At 40.8% G+C, this 12,081-nt stretch overlaps 1 protein-coding gene and 1 long non-coding RNA gene across 10 annotated transcripts in view; one reads left to right on the forward strand and one right to left on the reverse strand.

Annotated features, from left to right (window-relative positions):
- Positions 1–12,081, forward strand: part of RBM20 (RNA binding motif protein 20) — a 133,801-nt gene that overhangs the window by 99,253 nt on the left and 22,467 nt on the right. For all 9 annotated transcript variants that reach the window (XM_077349689.1, XM_077349687.1, XM_077349688.1 and 6 more), the window contains 4 exons: positions 436–579; positions 5,662–5,793; positions 8,998–9,077; positions 10,329–11,016. In XM_077349689.1, coding sequence (XP_077205804.1) covers positions 436–579; positions 5,662–5,793; positions 8,998–9,077; positions 10,329–11,016 — 1,044 coding nt within the window. The remainder of the gene's footprint in view (positions 1–435; positions 580–5,661; positions 5,794–8,997; positions 9,078–10,328; positions 11,017–12,081) is intronic.
- The window catches only part of LOC143843523 (uncharacterized), a 40,887-nt gene continuing 39,157 nt past the window's right edge, over positions 10,352–12,081 (reverse strand). The window contains exon 3 of the long non-coding RNA XR_013233583.1: positions 10,352–10,523. This is a non-coding gene — a long non-coding RNA (uncharacterized LOC143843523). The remainder of the gene's footprint in view (positions 10,524–12,081) is intronic.

Raw genomic sequence — 12,081 nt, forward strand, 5'->3', positions numbered from 1 at the left:
TATACATTCTGCAAAGTAATAAGTGTGGGAGCCTTCTGACATTCTTTAGAGAAATGTACAGACTCACAACACTGGGCTATACTATGCCTACATTATTTCCTGTAACTTGTCACTATGACACATACTAGACAGACACAGGATAGATACTGCAGACTATAGACAAGGTAGGACACATGTGCCAAGTACTTCAGCCAGTATTGATCTAGGGTAAAAAATGTAGCATAGACATGCTTTGGTATCAAGATACTAAATTCTAACATTCAAGGTAATTAAATCTGATCTGAATGTATATTGAACACTCTGTGGAAAACTAAAACATGGAGTAAATATACAAGGCCAAAGTTTATATTCTTTATATTCCAAAAGTGATTTTAAAAAATGCATGAAGAAGTTGTTGTTTATCAATGTATATCAAGGTATTTTTAAACATTGTAGCTCTCACAAAGGAAATGTGCCCCAGGTCGAGTAGTACACATCTGTAATCTTCCAGAAGGAAGCTGCACGGAGAATGATGTCATCAATCTTGGACTTCCATTTGGAAAAGTCACTAATTATATCTTAATGAAGTCTACCAATCAGGTATTTTGGGACTGTTGGTAAGAAAAACAAAATACATGCAAGTTATTGTTGAAAATTGTGTATTCATAAAATTTGGTATGCAAAATGACTGTGCATAGTGAATTCATCTGTCCTTTCAAAATAATGGTCTGTTCTTTTAAAAATAAAAATTGTTTGAACACTTGCTAATTTAATTACCCATGTAAGCGCAAACATATTTTACAAAAAAGAGACAACTTTTGTAGTATTACTTATTACAGTCACATGTATTAATCTTTGGTCAAGATGCTGTTGAATTTGTGATAATTTTTTTAATCCATAATCATTTAGATTGCAAACTGAAATGCCACACAGAAGATTATCAGGCAGATGATATTATCACTCAGTTGATGTTCTTTTTAGGGTTAGCACTTCGTATCTACTCTTAGATGTAGCCTATGAAAATTGAAGAGCCCCATTCAGTTACATCTTGTTTAATGCTGAAGAAGCTATCCTTTCCCCATCTTAGTTAAGAAGATGGGATTTACTGGAAAGCAGAGGGGAATCTGTTAGTGGTCTAGGTTCCCCTGATAAACCATGTCCCACACAAGTACATGGTTCTACTTCTTCCTTTGCTCTGAGGTAAAAATAATTCCTAGCTACCATCAGGTGGGGAATTCTCTGCAGGCCCACGTCACAGGAGTAGCTGGCATGACATTTTTCCATCTGTGCCAAATGAGGCTACTAGCACCCTACCTGTCCTCGGTCATCCACCCAACGGTCACCTCCAGAATAGCCTTCTGTAACTCACTCTATGCAGCCCTGCCCTTGTCCCTGACCCAGAAACTGTAGCTGGTGCAGAATGTGACCGCTAGGGTGTCATGTTACGTGACCAGTGCCACGAGATGGATGAGACCAACAAAGCCAAGGAGATTCAAAACTTAAGAGTTTATTGTAAATCCATACGAGACCTAGACAAGTATAGATAGACAGTGGGTTTATGTCAAAGACAAAGGGGTACAGGTTATTTCATCAGTTTTTATTCCTTAGCAGACTCCACCTAAAAACAGGTCAGTTGACCAGGGAACACGTCAGGGTTACATCAGGGAATAAGGTGAAACAAACAGCCTTTGCACTACTTATGCAAATGAATATGACCACAGCTGACTGGCAGGAAAGCCTTCTCACACTTTGTAAAACAATGAGATGTTACAGGCCTTGAGAACCATAGCAGAAATGTTATCACATGAAAGACTACCTTAGTTTCAAAACAATCAGGCAGCTAGCTGGCTTTCCTGGGATTTATACAGGACTATAGCTAAGGGTTTTCAACTGTAATAAAAAGGTTAACAACTTAAGCATAATGACAGGAGTACAATCAATAGGAGTACAATCAGTACCTAAGAGCATGAAGAATGAAAGACATTTCAGAAATTTAGCTACTACATCCAGTCCAGGAGTTCTCCAGGGGAAAACTGGAGACTCTAATAGCTATCCAGTTTGAGCTTTGAGACGGTTCTCTTTAATCAAAGGCAAACAGACAATTCAGGTATTCTTGCCTTGGAGCAAGATTTACGACTGGCAGGCAGTTTTTTCAAAAGGTCAGTTTACACATCAAACAGGTTTCACATTCCAACAGATGGTTTATAACAAGCAACTTCCCAGGGAAAAGGGAAATACAGATAATGGTTTAAGTAAACTACAGACTCAGATGGGAACAGAACTTCTCTAGGGAAAAGCAAATACATTCAAAACAGAACATCATTGACTGTGTAGCTCCAGGAGAGAGCTGGAGAAAATGCATAGACATGACACAGGGTCCTCACAGGTACATCTCAGAGGACCCATATCTAGCCTGTGCTGAGGCAGTTACACTGGTTGCCGGTTGCAGCCTAGATGAAGTTCAAGATTTTGGTATTAACCTTTAAGAAGATCCACGGTCTGGGCCCATTATATCTGTGAAACTGCCTGTCTCCTTATGCACCCTGCAGGGCATGCCGCTCTGCGGGTGCTAATTTGTTGGAGGCCATCCTTGCCTGATGGAAGTATGCCTGGCCTTGACTAGGGCCAGAGTTTTTTGTCCTGGCCCTTACCTGGTGAAATGAGCTCCCTGGAGAACTAAGGACCCTGACGGAGCTGTCCCAGTTCTGTGGGGCATGTAAAATGGAGCTCTTCCGCCAGGTCTTCAGTTGAGGCCAGGACAATTAAAACTAGGCCCCTCCCTGAGCAAGCCAGGCCATTGGGCTACCCTTACTGTGTTCCTCCTGAGGGTTTTTCTATGTAGCCTGTAGGATGGAGGAGGATTTGTTGTTACTGCCAGGGATGGGATTTTATTGGGTTTTATAGTTTTAAGGGGATTATGACTGGGATTAATGGGTTTTATTATTTTAACAGGATTTTATTGTTTCTGGTTTCAATTCAGGGTACTAAAATACTTTACAGCCTTGGGTCTACACACTTAAAGGATTGAGGGGTTTTTGTGATTTGAACATCTTAGATCAGCCTAAGATGTGGCTAGTTGTGGTCTCACTTTTATAAATTCGCACAATTACAGGAAAGGCTCAAGCCTTTTCAGTGGCTGCTCCCCTCTTCTGGGAACAGTAACTGACTTCCTCTGCTTTTTGTTTCAGGAGGCTTTCTTCAGTTTAAGATGATACATTCTGACTGTATTTAATACATATATCAATTATTTTGTAGACTTTTTATGACTGAATATTTTAGTTAATTTTTATAAGCTGCCCTGAACATGTGTAAATACAAACAGTACAGCAGTTACTTTGTAAATGTGCACTAATAAACCATGACAAGAGTTGAGAGTTTTTTCCCCCAACAACATTGTTGCAATCACCAACAATGTCTAGAAAATACATACAAGTTTAAATAATTTAATAAAGCTACCGGTTTAAGCTATTTCTTGACCACAGACTTCTTCAGAAATTTGGAAACACAGAAAATAGCACCATAAAGACCCTGATACTTACTGCATATGATTTAAAAAATACAAATACACATTCCACTCAAAGAAATCAAGCAGGTCAGAGCTCCAAATGGCTGCTAAGGCTCTTGACTGGCTCCAAGACTTAACTGAGAATAAAATAACAATTATAACCTCTCAATGTATTTCTCAGGCCCCACATGACTTACTAGGGTAGCCAAATCCAACTACTGATGCACTTTCTTCTCTGCATGTCCTGGACATTACCTAGAATCATAGAATCATAGAGTTGGAAGGGGCCATACAGGCCATCTAGTCCAACCCCCTGCTCAACGCAGGATCAGCTCAAAGCATCCTAAAGCATCCAAGAAAAGTGTGTATCCAACCTTTGTTTGAAGACTGCCAGTGAGGGGGAGCTCACCACCTCCTTAGGCAGCCTATTCCACTGCTGAACTACTCTGACTGTGAAATTTTCTTTCCTGATATCTAGCCTATATCGTTGTAAAGGTAAAGGTAAAGGTATCCCCTGTGCAAGCACCGAGTCATGTCTGACCCTTGGGGTGACGCCCTCCAGCGTTTTCATGGCAGACTCAATACAGGGTGGTTTGCCAGTGCCTTCCCCAGTCATTACCGTTTACCCCCCCAGCAAGCTGGGTACTCATTTTACCGACCTCGGAAGGATGGAAGGCTGAGTCAACCTTGAGCCGGCTGCTGGGATTGAACTCCCAGCCTGATGGGCAAAGCTTTCAGACGGCTGCCTTACCACTCTGCGCCACAAGAGGCTCAGTGTACTTGTACTTGTATCATTGTACTTGTAGTTTAAACCCAGTACTGTGTGTCCTTTCCTCTACAGCTAATGGGAACAGCAGCCTGCCCTCCTCCAAATGACAACCTTTCAAATACTTCAAGAGGGCTATCATGTCCCCTCTCAACCTCCTTTTCTTCAGGCTGAACATTCCCCTCAACCTATCTTCATAGGGATTGGTCCCTTGGCCCCAGATCCTCCTCGTTGCTCTCCTCTGTACCCTTTCAATTTTATCTACGTCCTTCTTGAAGTGAGGCCTCCGGAACTGCACACAGTAGTCCAGGTGTGGTCTGACCAGTGCCGTATACAATGGGTCTATGACATCTTGTGATTTTGATGTGATAGATGTGACATAGGGTCCTCACAGGTACACCTATGGTCACAGACTCTGTTAATTTAAAGCTAGTGCAGCTGTCTTCAACTTGCTTGTGTTCCCATTAACAATACAGTAACAATTTACGAACTGCAACTCATTTCCATGTTCTGGTTCATTCCCTATGGAATTAGGCCATGTATCCTAAAAGTATAATAGTCTTCTTTCCTAGATAATAACACATCAATATTCAAGCTGAATGTGGTCTCCTTAGTCTTGTGGGCCTGAGAATTTTGTTAAATCTTGGAGCCAGTCAAGAGCCTTAGCAGCCATTTGGAGCTCTGACCTGTTTGATTTCTTTGTGTGGAATGTGTATTTGTTGGTTTGATTTTTAATCATAGGCACTAAATATCAGAGTCTTTATGGTGTTATTTTCTATGTTTCAGAATTTCTGAAGTTAGCTGTGGCCTAAAAATAGCTTGAACTTGAAGTTTTTTGGAATTATTTACATTTTTATGCATTTTTAAAACATTGTTGGTTATAGGTCTGAAACAATTGTATTTTGTACTGTTTGAAACAATGTTGTTAAATAAAACCTTCTCAATTATTGTCATGGTTTATTAGTGCACGTTTACACAGTAACTGCTGTGCTGTTTGTATTTTTGTTATCTACAGCTCTGTATATACTTTGACCATGTGGAAAGTATGAGATAAATTTTTTCAAAAATAATAACAACTGCTGTGAATGGAGGAAGTTTTTAGCACAAGTAGCTTTTTTCATCCTGCATGACAAAATGAACCTACCCAATTTCATCTTTTATACAACAGTTAAAGGTATCCTCATCCGCACTTAAATTATACCGGACTGTCTCTTTTAGTTAGCATACATATGTTTTTATTAACTGATTAATGCATAAGTATCCTAGTATGCTAGAGATTTTCTTTCTGTTTTATTCTAGGAAGCCTGAGTTTATTAAAACACTATGAAAGTATCATTTTGATTATATTGCTCTGTTTTTTGACATGATCTACAATACAAGGACATCTGTAAATTATTTGTGTTTTATAAAGGCTTTTCTAGAAATGGCATACACGGAGGCAGCTCAGGCCATGGTACAGTTCTACAAAGAGAAACCTGCAGTGATTAATGATGACAAGTTGCTCATTAGGATGTCTAAAAGATACAAAGAACTTCAGCTGAAGGTATAATGGATATTCTGTGTTCCTATGAATATCAGTATTAGCTAAATAGCCTTCATTTGTATTTAAAATAAGACTTTGTCAGTGTTTACTATCTAATGGTTCCTATAATCATGTATTTATGGAGGTTATCTATGTATTGTTCACAGGAAGGAAATCTTTCCAGATCAGGTTGATAAAAACATCAAACAGACAACAAATTATACTTCACGTCTCTGATGATGTGAGCTTAGACTCATGAAAGCTTATACCAGTATATTTTTAATGCTCTTCGATTGCTTATTAGGGATGTGCAGTTGTTTCTTGCTCACTCAGTCCTATGACTGATAGTTCCTGGATCAAATTGTCAATATCACATCATCTGGATTCCAAGCTATCCCCATTAAAAATAACCATTTAAAGGAAAGATGTGTTGCTAATTAGATGAGGGAAAATAATGGGTGGCAGATCTGGCCTACTGATTCAGGTAGGGGTCTCCTGCTTTTCAGATGTACCTTGCCCCTCCAAACTCCCCTCCAACCCTTTCCAAACAGGAAGAATGCTACAAATTGATGTAGTGTGTTGACTTCACCCAGAAGTGATGTTGTGGTCACCAAGGGATGGTTTTTGGGCAAAATGATATAGTTAGAAGATAATTCTACCACAGAGTTTTGCTCAAAGGTCAGTGTTGCCCCCTAGCATTCTCAGCATACTAAGGTCACTTCCTGATGATGTTAGCATATCACGTCATTCCTCCCCGCTCCTGGCAAGTGCCTCCTCCATTCCCCAAAAGCAGGGCCAATAGACTTGGCAACCCCCTTCAGCAGTTCAGTGACAATTTGTGTTTTAAACTTTAAAAGGCTACTGTTTCCAATGGCGTCTAAATTTTGAAAGCTCAACTGAAAATAAAGAGTAAAGGAGAGATTCACCATGGAATAACTGAGGCCCTTCCTCTCTGATCTTCTCTCCACTATAAGTTGTTCATTCTGTTTTTATAGATAGTACAGATCAGTTAATACAGATCAGCACCCTTCCTCATCCCGGTCAGAGCCCGCCCTAATTTTTCTGTATTGGAATGCAGATTCAAGACAGATTCTAGACAGTTGTTTCTTATCTATCATTTCCCCTTCCCTTACTTCATACATCAAGTTAAAACAGTCTTGAATGGATTCTTAATCAGTTCCTTTTCTCTGTGAGATGGAAAGGAATTATAATTTCATAATTGTGTAATTATGATAAAATAGATTTGCATTAAACGATCCCAGCTTTTTAAAAGACTATTTGTTGCAGTGATGATTGGCTGAGGTGATTTAATAGTAAGAGAATTTTTCAGAGAAATCTTAAGGAGGCCTACTCAGAAGTAAGTTCCATGATAGTGTTTTTAGCATATTAGTCACTGATTATGGTTGTTTTATTGGCTATCCTTTGTTACAGAAGGTACTAGGACAGAATGCGGTTTAAATTAAGAACTTTCCCTAGGTACCTGTCAATGGTCATACATAGCAATATCTTTTTCCACAAGAGATTACAATGGGGATTGTGAACTTTCTATGATCATGTACCATACTATGCTGTCAGGGGCTACTGATGAAAAGAAATATTTATTAGCTTTGCCTAGTTGAGTACCCAAATGTTCAATGCAACTGGAACAATATTTATTTGTACCACCTAAGTTTCAAAATATAAAATGTATTCCAGAATTCAGGCTCAGAGTGCTGTAATCTGTAACCGCTCCCGCGGTATTAAATAAAAGGGTAAGGGCAATGTGGGAGGAGAAAGGGCGGGCTCTGTCCGGGATAAAAACTCGGAGGGCCCAATCAGGAGCCGCGAATCAGGAGTCCAGCCAGGGCCAAGCAGCCAATGGCGCGGCTCCCCATTGGCTGCTTGGCCCAGCCTTGCCTGGCCCTGGCGGGGAGTCACCACACAGACACAGAAGGATGGCTGCGCGGTGAGTCCTCTGCCCGGGTTCTCCTCCCAGTAGGGAAAAGAGCAGGGAAGCCGCGTCGAAGTCGCTGCCCTTGCTCAGGAGCCTTCTGCCATCCCCAGGCCACCTTTGCAGCATCCAGGATGCTGCGAGGGTGCCCCTGGGACCGGCAGAAAGCTGTGCCGCCCCCCCGTCGCGAAGTGCCTTCTGCCGGCCCCAGACACTCCCTTGCAGCATCCTGGATGCTGCTAGGGAGCTACTGGGGCTGCCAGAAGGTCGCGCCGCCCCCCGGCCAAGAGCCTTCTCCCGGCCCTCCCCCACTCCCCCTCCCAATTCACCCCCCCTTGTGACTCCCCCCCACGGACCCTTCAAATACCCCCCTCCTTTCCCCCTACTCCCCTCCAAGTCCACCTACCTCCCTGGCTGCCTTCCTTACTTCTCCCTTGCTTCCTCTATTTCTTGATCTCTTCCCCCCAACTCCCCCTCCCAATTTGCCTCCCCTTGTGACTCCCCCCCCCACGGACCCTTGAAATACCCCCCCCTCCTTTTCACCCACTCCCCTCCAAGTCCACCTACCTCCCTGGCTGCCTTCCTTCCTTTTCCCTTGATCCCTCCATTTCTTGATTTCTTTCCCCCAACTCCCTCTCCCAATTCGCCCCCCTCACCACTCCCCCCCTTCACACACACCCCTGTCCCCTCCAAGTCCACCTACCTCCCTGTCTGCCTTCCTTCTTTCCTTTCTGACTTCCTCTACTTTTCCATCTACTTCCTGACTATCTAGCTTTCTCCCTCTTACTTGTTCTCTTTCCCCCTTCCTCTCTAACACACTTCCTGCCTTCCTTCTATTCATCCCTTCACCCACCCCTTCCCCTCCTTTCTCACTCCCATCCCTCCTTCCCTCTTCAACCTTCCTTTCCTCCCTTATTCTTCCCTATGCTCTAGCGCAGGGGTAGTCAACCTGTGGTCCTCCAGATGTCCATGGACTACAATTCCCATGAGCCCCTGCCAGCGTTTGCTAGCAGGGGCTCATGGGAATTGTAGTCCATGAACATCTGGAGGACCACAGGTTGACTACCCCTGCTCTAGCGCCCGCTGTATTTCAGCTGCAATGGGCTTAATTTCTAGTCTCTAATAAAATGTTTAAAAGAAAACTGGGCACCAACAGATTTAATTGCATTGAATTATCATATTGAGAACACAGAATTATAGAGCTCTACAAAAAGTGGTACAAATAGTCTGAAATGACCTAGAATGACCTATAACATGTTTCTCATTAAAAACATATGTATTTTGTTTCGGTTTAGAAACCAGGTAAAAATGTAGCAGCAATAATCCAGGACATCCATTCTCAGAGGGAACGGGACATGTTGCGGGAGGCAGACAGGTAACTCGGAATACTATTACGAATTGCTGCCCTGTTTTTGTGACTGAAGTTAAAAGTAAGCTGTGTTAGTTTTCATGAACCATCTTAAGATATTCTTCTGTGGATCTAAGACAAACAGTTGCTACTTTCATGGTATGAAATTATTTTTATTGCTATTGATATGTTAAATAAAAAACTGAAAATGAACACCAAAAAATTTTTTTGTTTACCTTTTTTTCATTTTGAATGGTTTCCCTTTCTTTGATCTTTTAGTTTTATCCCACCCAAGAAGAGTTGTGTATATCTCCCCCATTTATCCTCACAACCATATTGTGACCCAAGATCACCTAGTAAGATTTTTATCAGAATGGGAATTTGAGCCCAACTGTCCCTGTATCTATTACTTTTCATCGATTTTATAAATGGAGTTAATTTATTTTGTGCAAAACAGATTTCTAAGGTGGTTTACAGTATGCAGTAAAAATAAGATGGCATAAATGACATATGATGAGGAAAAAACAAAGCCATTCCAAAAGCAAAGCTACTTTCCCAGCAATGTCATTATAAAATATTAATATCCCCAAATAACTTAATCTAAATTGAAGTCCTCTGGAACTAATTGAAAATAGAAGCCTTCAGGCCACAACAATTGAAACATATTTTATATATTGCAGTGATTCATTGGGAGTTTTTATGTTGGTGGTTGAATCTGAACAAATAGCATTCTTTCACTTGTAATACCACCAGAGATTGACTATGTAAATTCAGATAATCAACTTTACGCTTAATATAATAACAATAGCTACAATTATAGAGTGGAATTTCATTTGGTTGGTTTAAGTCCTTTGTCTTGAATTGGCCTATGAGGATTCATTTTCCCCCCTCTTAATACAGATTGAGATCTTCCTTTTTTGTCTGTATGTTTAAGAATGCATAAATATGTGTACATGATACAAAGCCATGTGTAATATATGAGCGTTTTACAGCAATATATTTTAATATTGTTATAACATGCCATAAGCTCTTGTCAACTAATAAAGCTGGGAGAGTGAAAGTGTGTGGGACAGAACAGGATCACCATGGCAGACTCTAGTCATGATTTATAAGTGTATGGAAGAGAGTTTATGTATATACATGTAGTTGTAGGCACTTAGACTCTATTCTGATCTTCCATCAAATGCATATAGGTGGTGATTAAGTTTGCTGCTACAATCTGTTTCTCCTCACACTCCTTTCTTGCAAGCCACAACCTGCTTTTTCTTCCTGCTGTAGATATGGTCCTGAAAGGCCTCGATCTCGCAGTCCAATAAGCCGTTCTCTTTCTCCAAGATCACGCACTCCAAGCTTTACTTCCTGCAGTTCACCCCATAGTCCTTTGAGCACCAACCGAACAGACTGGGGAAATGGAAGAGAGCCATGGGATCAATCATCTTATTCCAGAAGGGAAGAAGAAAGAGATGCAATTCCCTGGAGAGAAAATGGAGAAGATAAAAGAGATAGAACTGACACATGGGTGCATGATAGGAAACAACATTATATACGGCATATGGATAAACTAGACTTGGAAGAAGAAACGGAAATAATCAGAGGGCACAGAGAAAAATACTTACAAGGGGGGTTACCCAGTGCAAAAGGAGTCCACCTTTTGCCTGGATATAAGAGCAGAGATGAAAACTATTACAGAAAACAAAATAAACAAAAATCTGATAAGTATCAAAAACAAACACTGGATATACCTTCAAAGTCTAAAAGAAAGGAAGAGGCTAGGTCAAGAGAACACAAACATTCTCACAGTGAAGATCCAATAAAGGGAGGAATGTCAGAAACAAAGCTCAATAAGATGCCTGACTGTCTCCCGCCAAATGAAAAAATCAAGGAAATTGATAAAGAACTAGAAGAAGAAGTACACAGAGAAGATCAAAAAGCTGATGTGGGGAAAGAAAAAGAAACTGAACATGAGGTAATTAGTAATTTTATTTGTTGATGGGATCACAATATTAGGATAGCTGTTTTGCCTTGACTTATTGTAGGCTAATAAAACTATTCACCTCTTTTTTATTAAGGAATTAAAGTTATTTTTGCAGAATGAGGTGGTGTGCAGACAAAATTTAGTCCATTGTCTCTCTTCCTCCTGTATATTAAAGGCCTACATGTATATCTACATTTTTATTTCTATGAATTGTGAAGAATATTCTATGTTGAACACATATTCCAATAATTACAGATAAGCCATTGTAGCTTTGCTACAGTGGTGGTGCTCATTATGTTAGTTGCTATTTTGTCATCCTGTCAGTGAACATCTTCACTGGAACTTCCCATTGAAGAATTAGTGACAGGCAGTTCTTGAGTTAATTCTGGTTAATCAGGAACACATGTTGGTAAGTAGTCATCAGGATCAACTTACTAAAGTCTGAAGTAGAATAAAATGGAAAAAGAGAACCATGGTGAATATCACCTGACTGCAAAGTTAGGGTTGCTGGCCTCCAGATGGAGCCTGGAGAGTTCCCAGAATTATAACTGATCTCCAGATGACAAAGATCAAAACCCCTGGAAAAAATGGCTGCTTTGGAAGGTGAAATCTATGAAATTATACCCCAGTAAGCGCCATCTCTTTCCCAAACCCTGCCCCTCCCAGGCTCCATCTGCAAAATATACAGGAATTTCCCCAACCAGAGCTGGCAACCCTGTGGACAATATAGATACACATTCAAAGTGTGTATCTATCACTACATGAGGGATATACATTGGATACATATTAAATACAATATACATAGATAGATATAATTATCTCTGGTGCTAATTTTATTCGTGACATTAAGTGTTTCCTGACTTGGAATCATAGAATCATAGAGTTGGAAAGGGCCATACAGGCCATCTAGTCCAACTCCCTGCTCAACGCAGGATCAGCCCAAAGCATCCAAGAAAAGTGTGTATCCAACCTTTGCTTGAAAACTGCCAGTGAGGGGGAGCTCACCACCTCCTTAGGCAGCCTATTCCACTGCTGAACTACTCTGACTGAAATTTT

Source organism: Paroedura picta, chromosome 8 (genome assembly GCF_049243985.1).
Source record: "Paroedura picta isolate Pp20150507F chromosome 8, Ppicta_v3.0, whole genome shotgun sequence".
NCBI lineage: Eukaryota > Metazoa > Chordata > Lepidosauria > Squamata > Gekkonidae > Paroedura > Paroedura picta.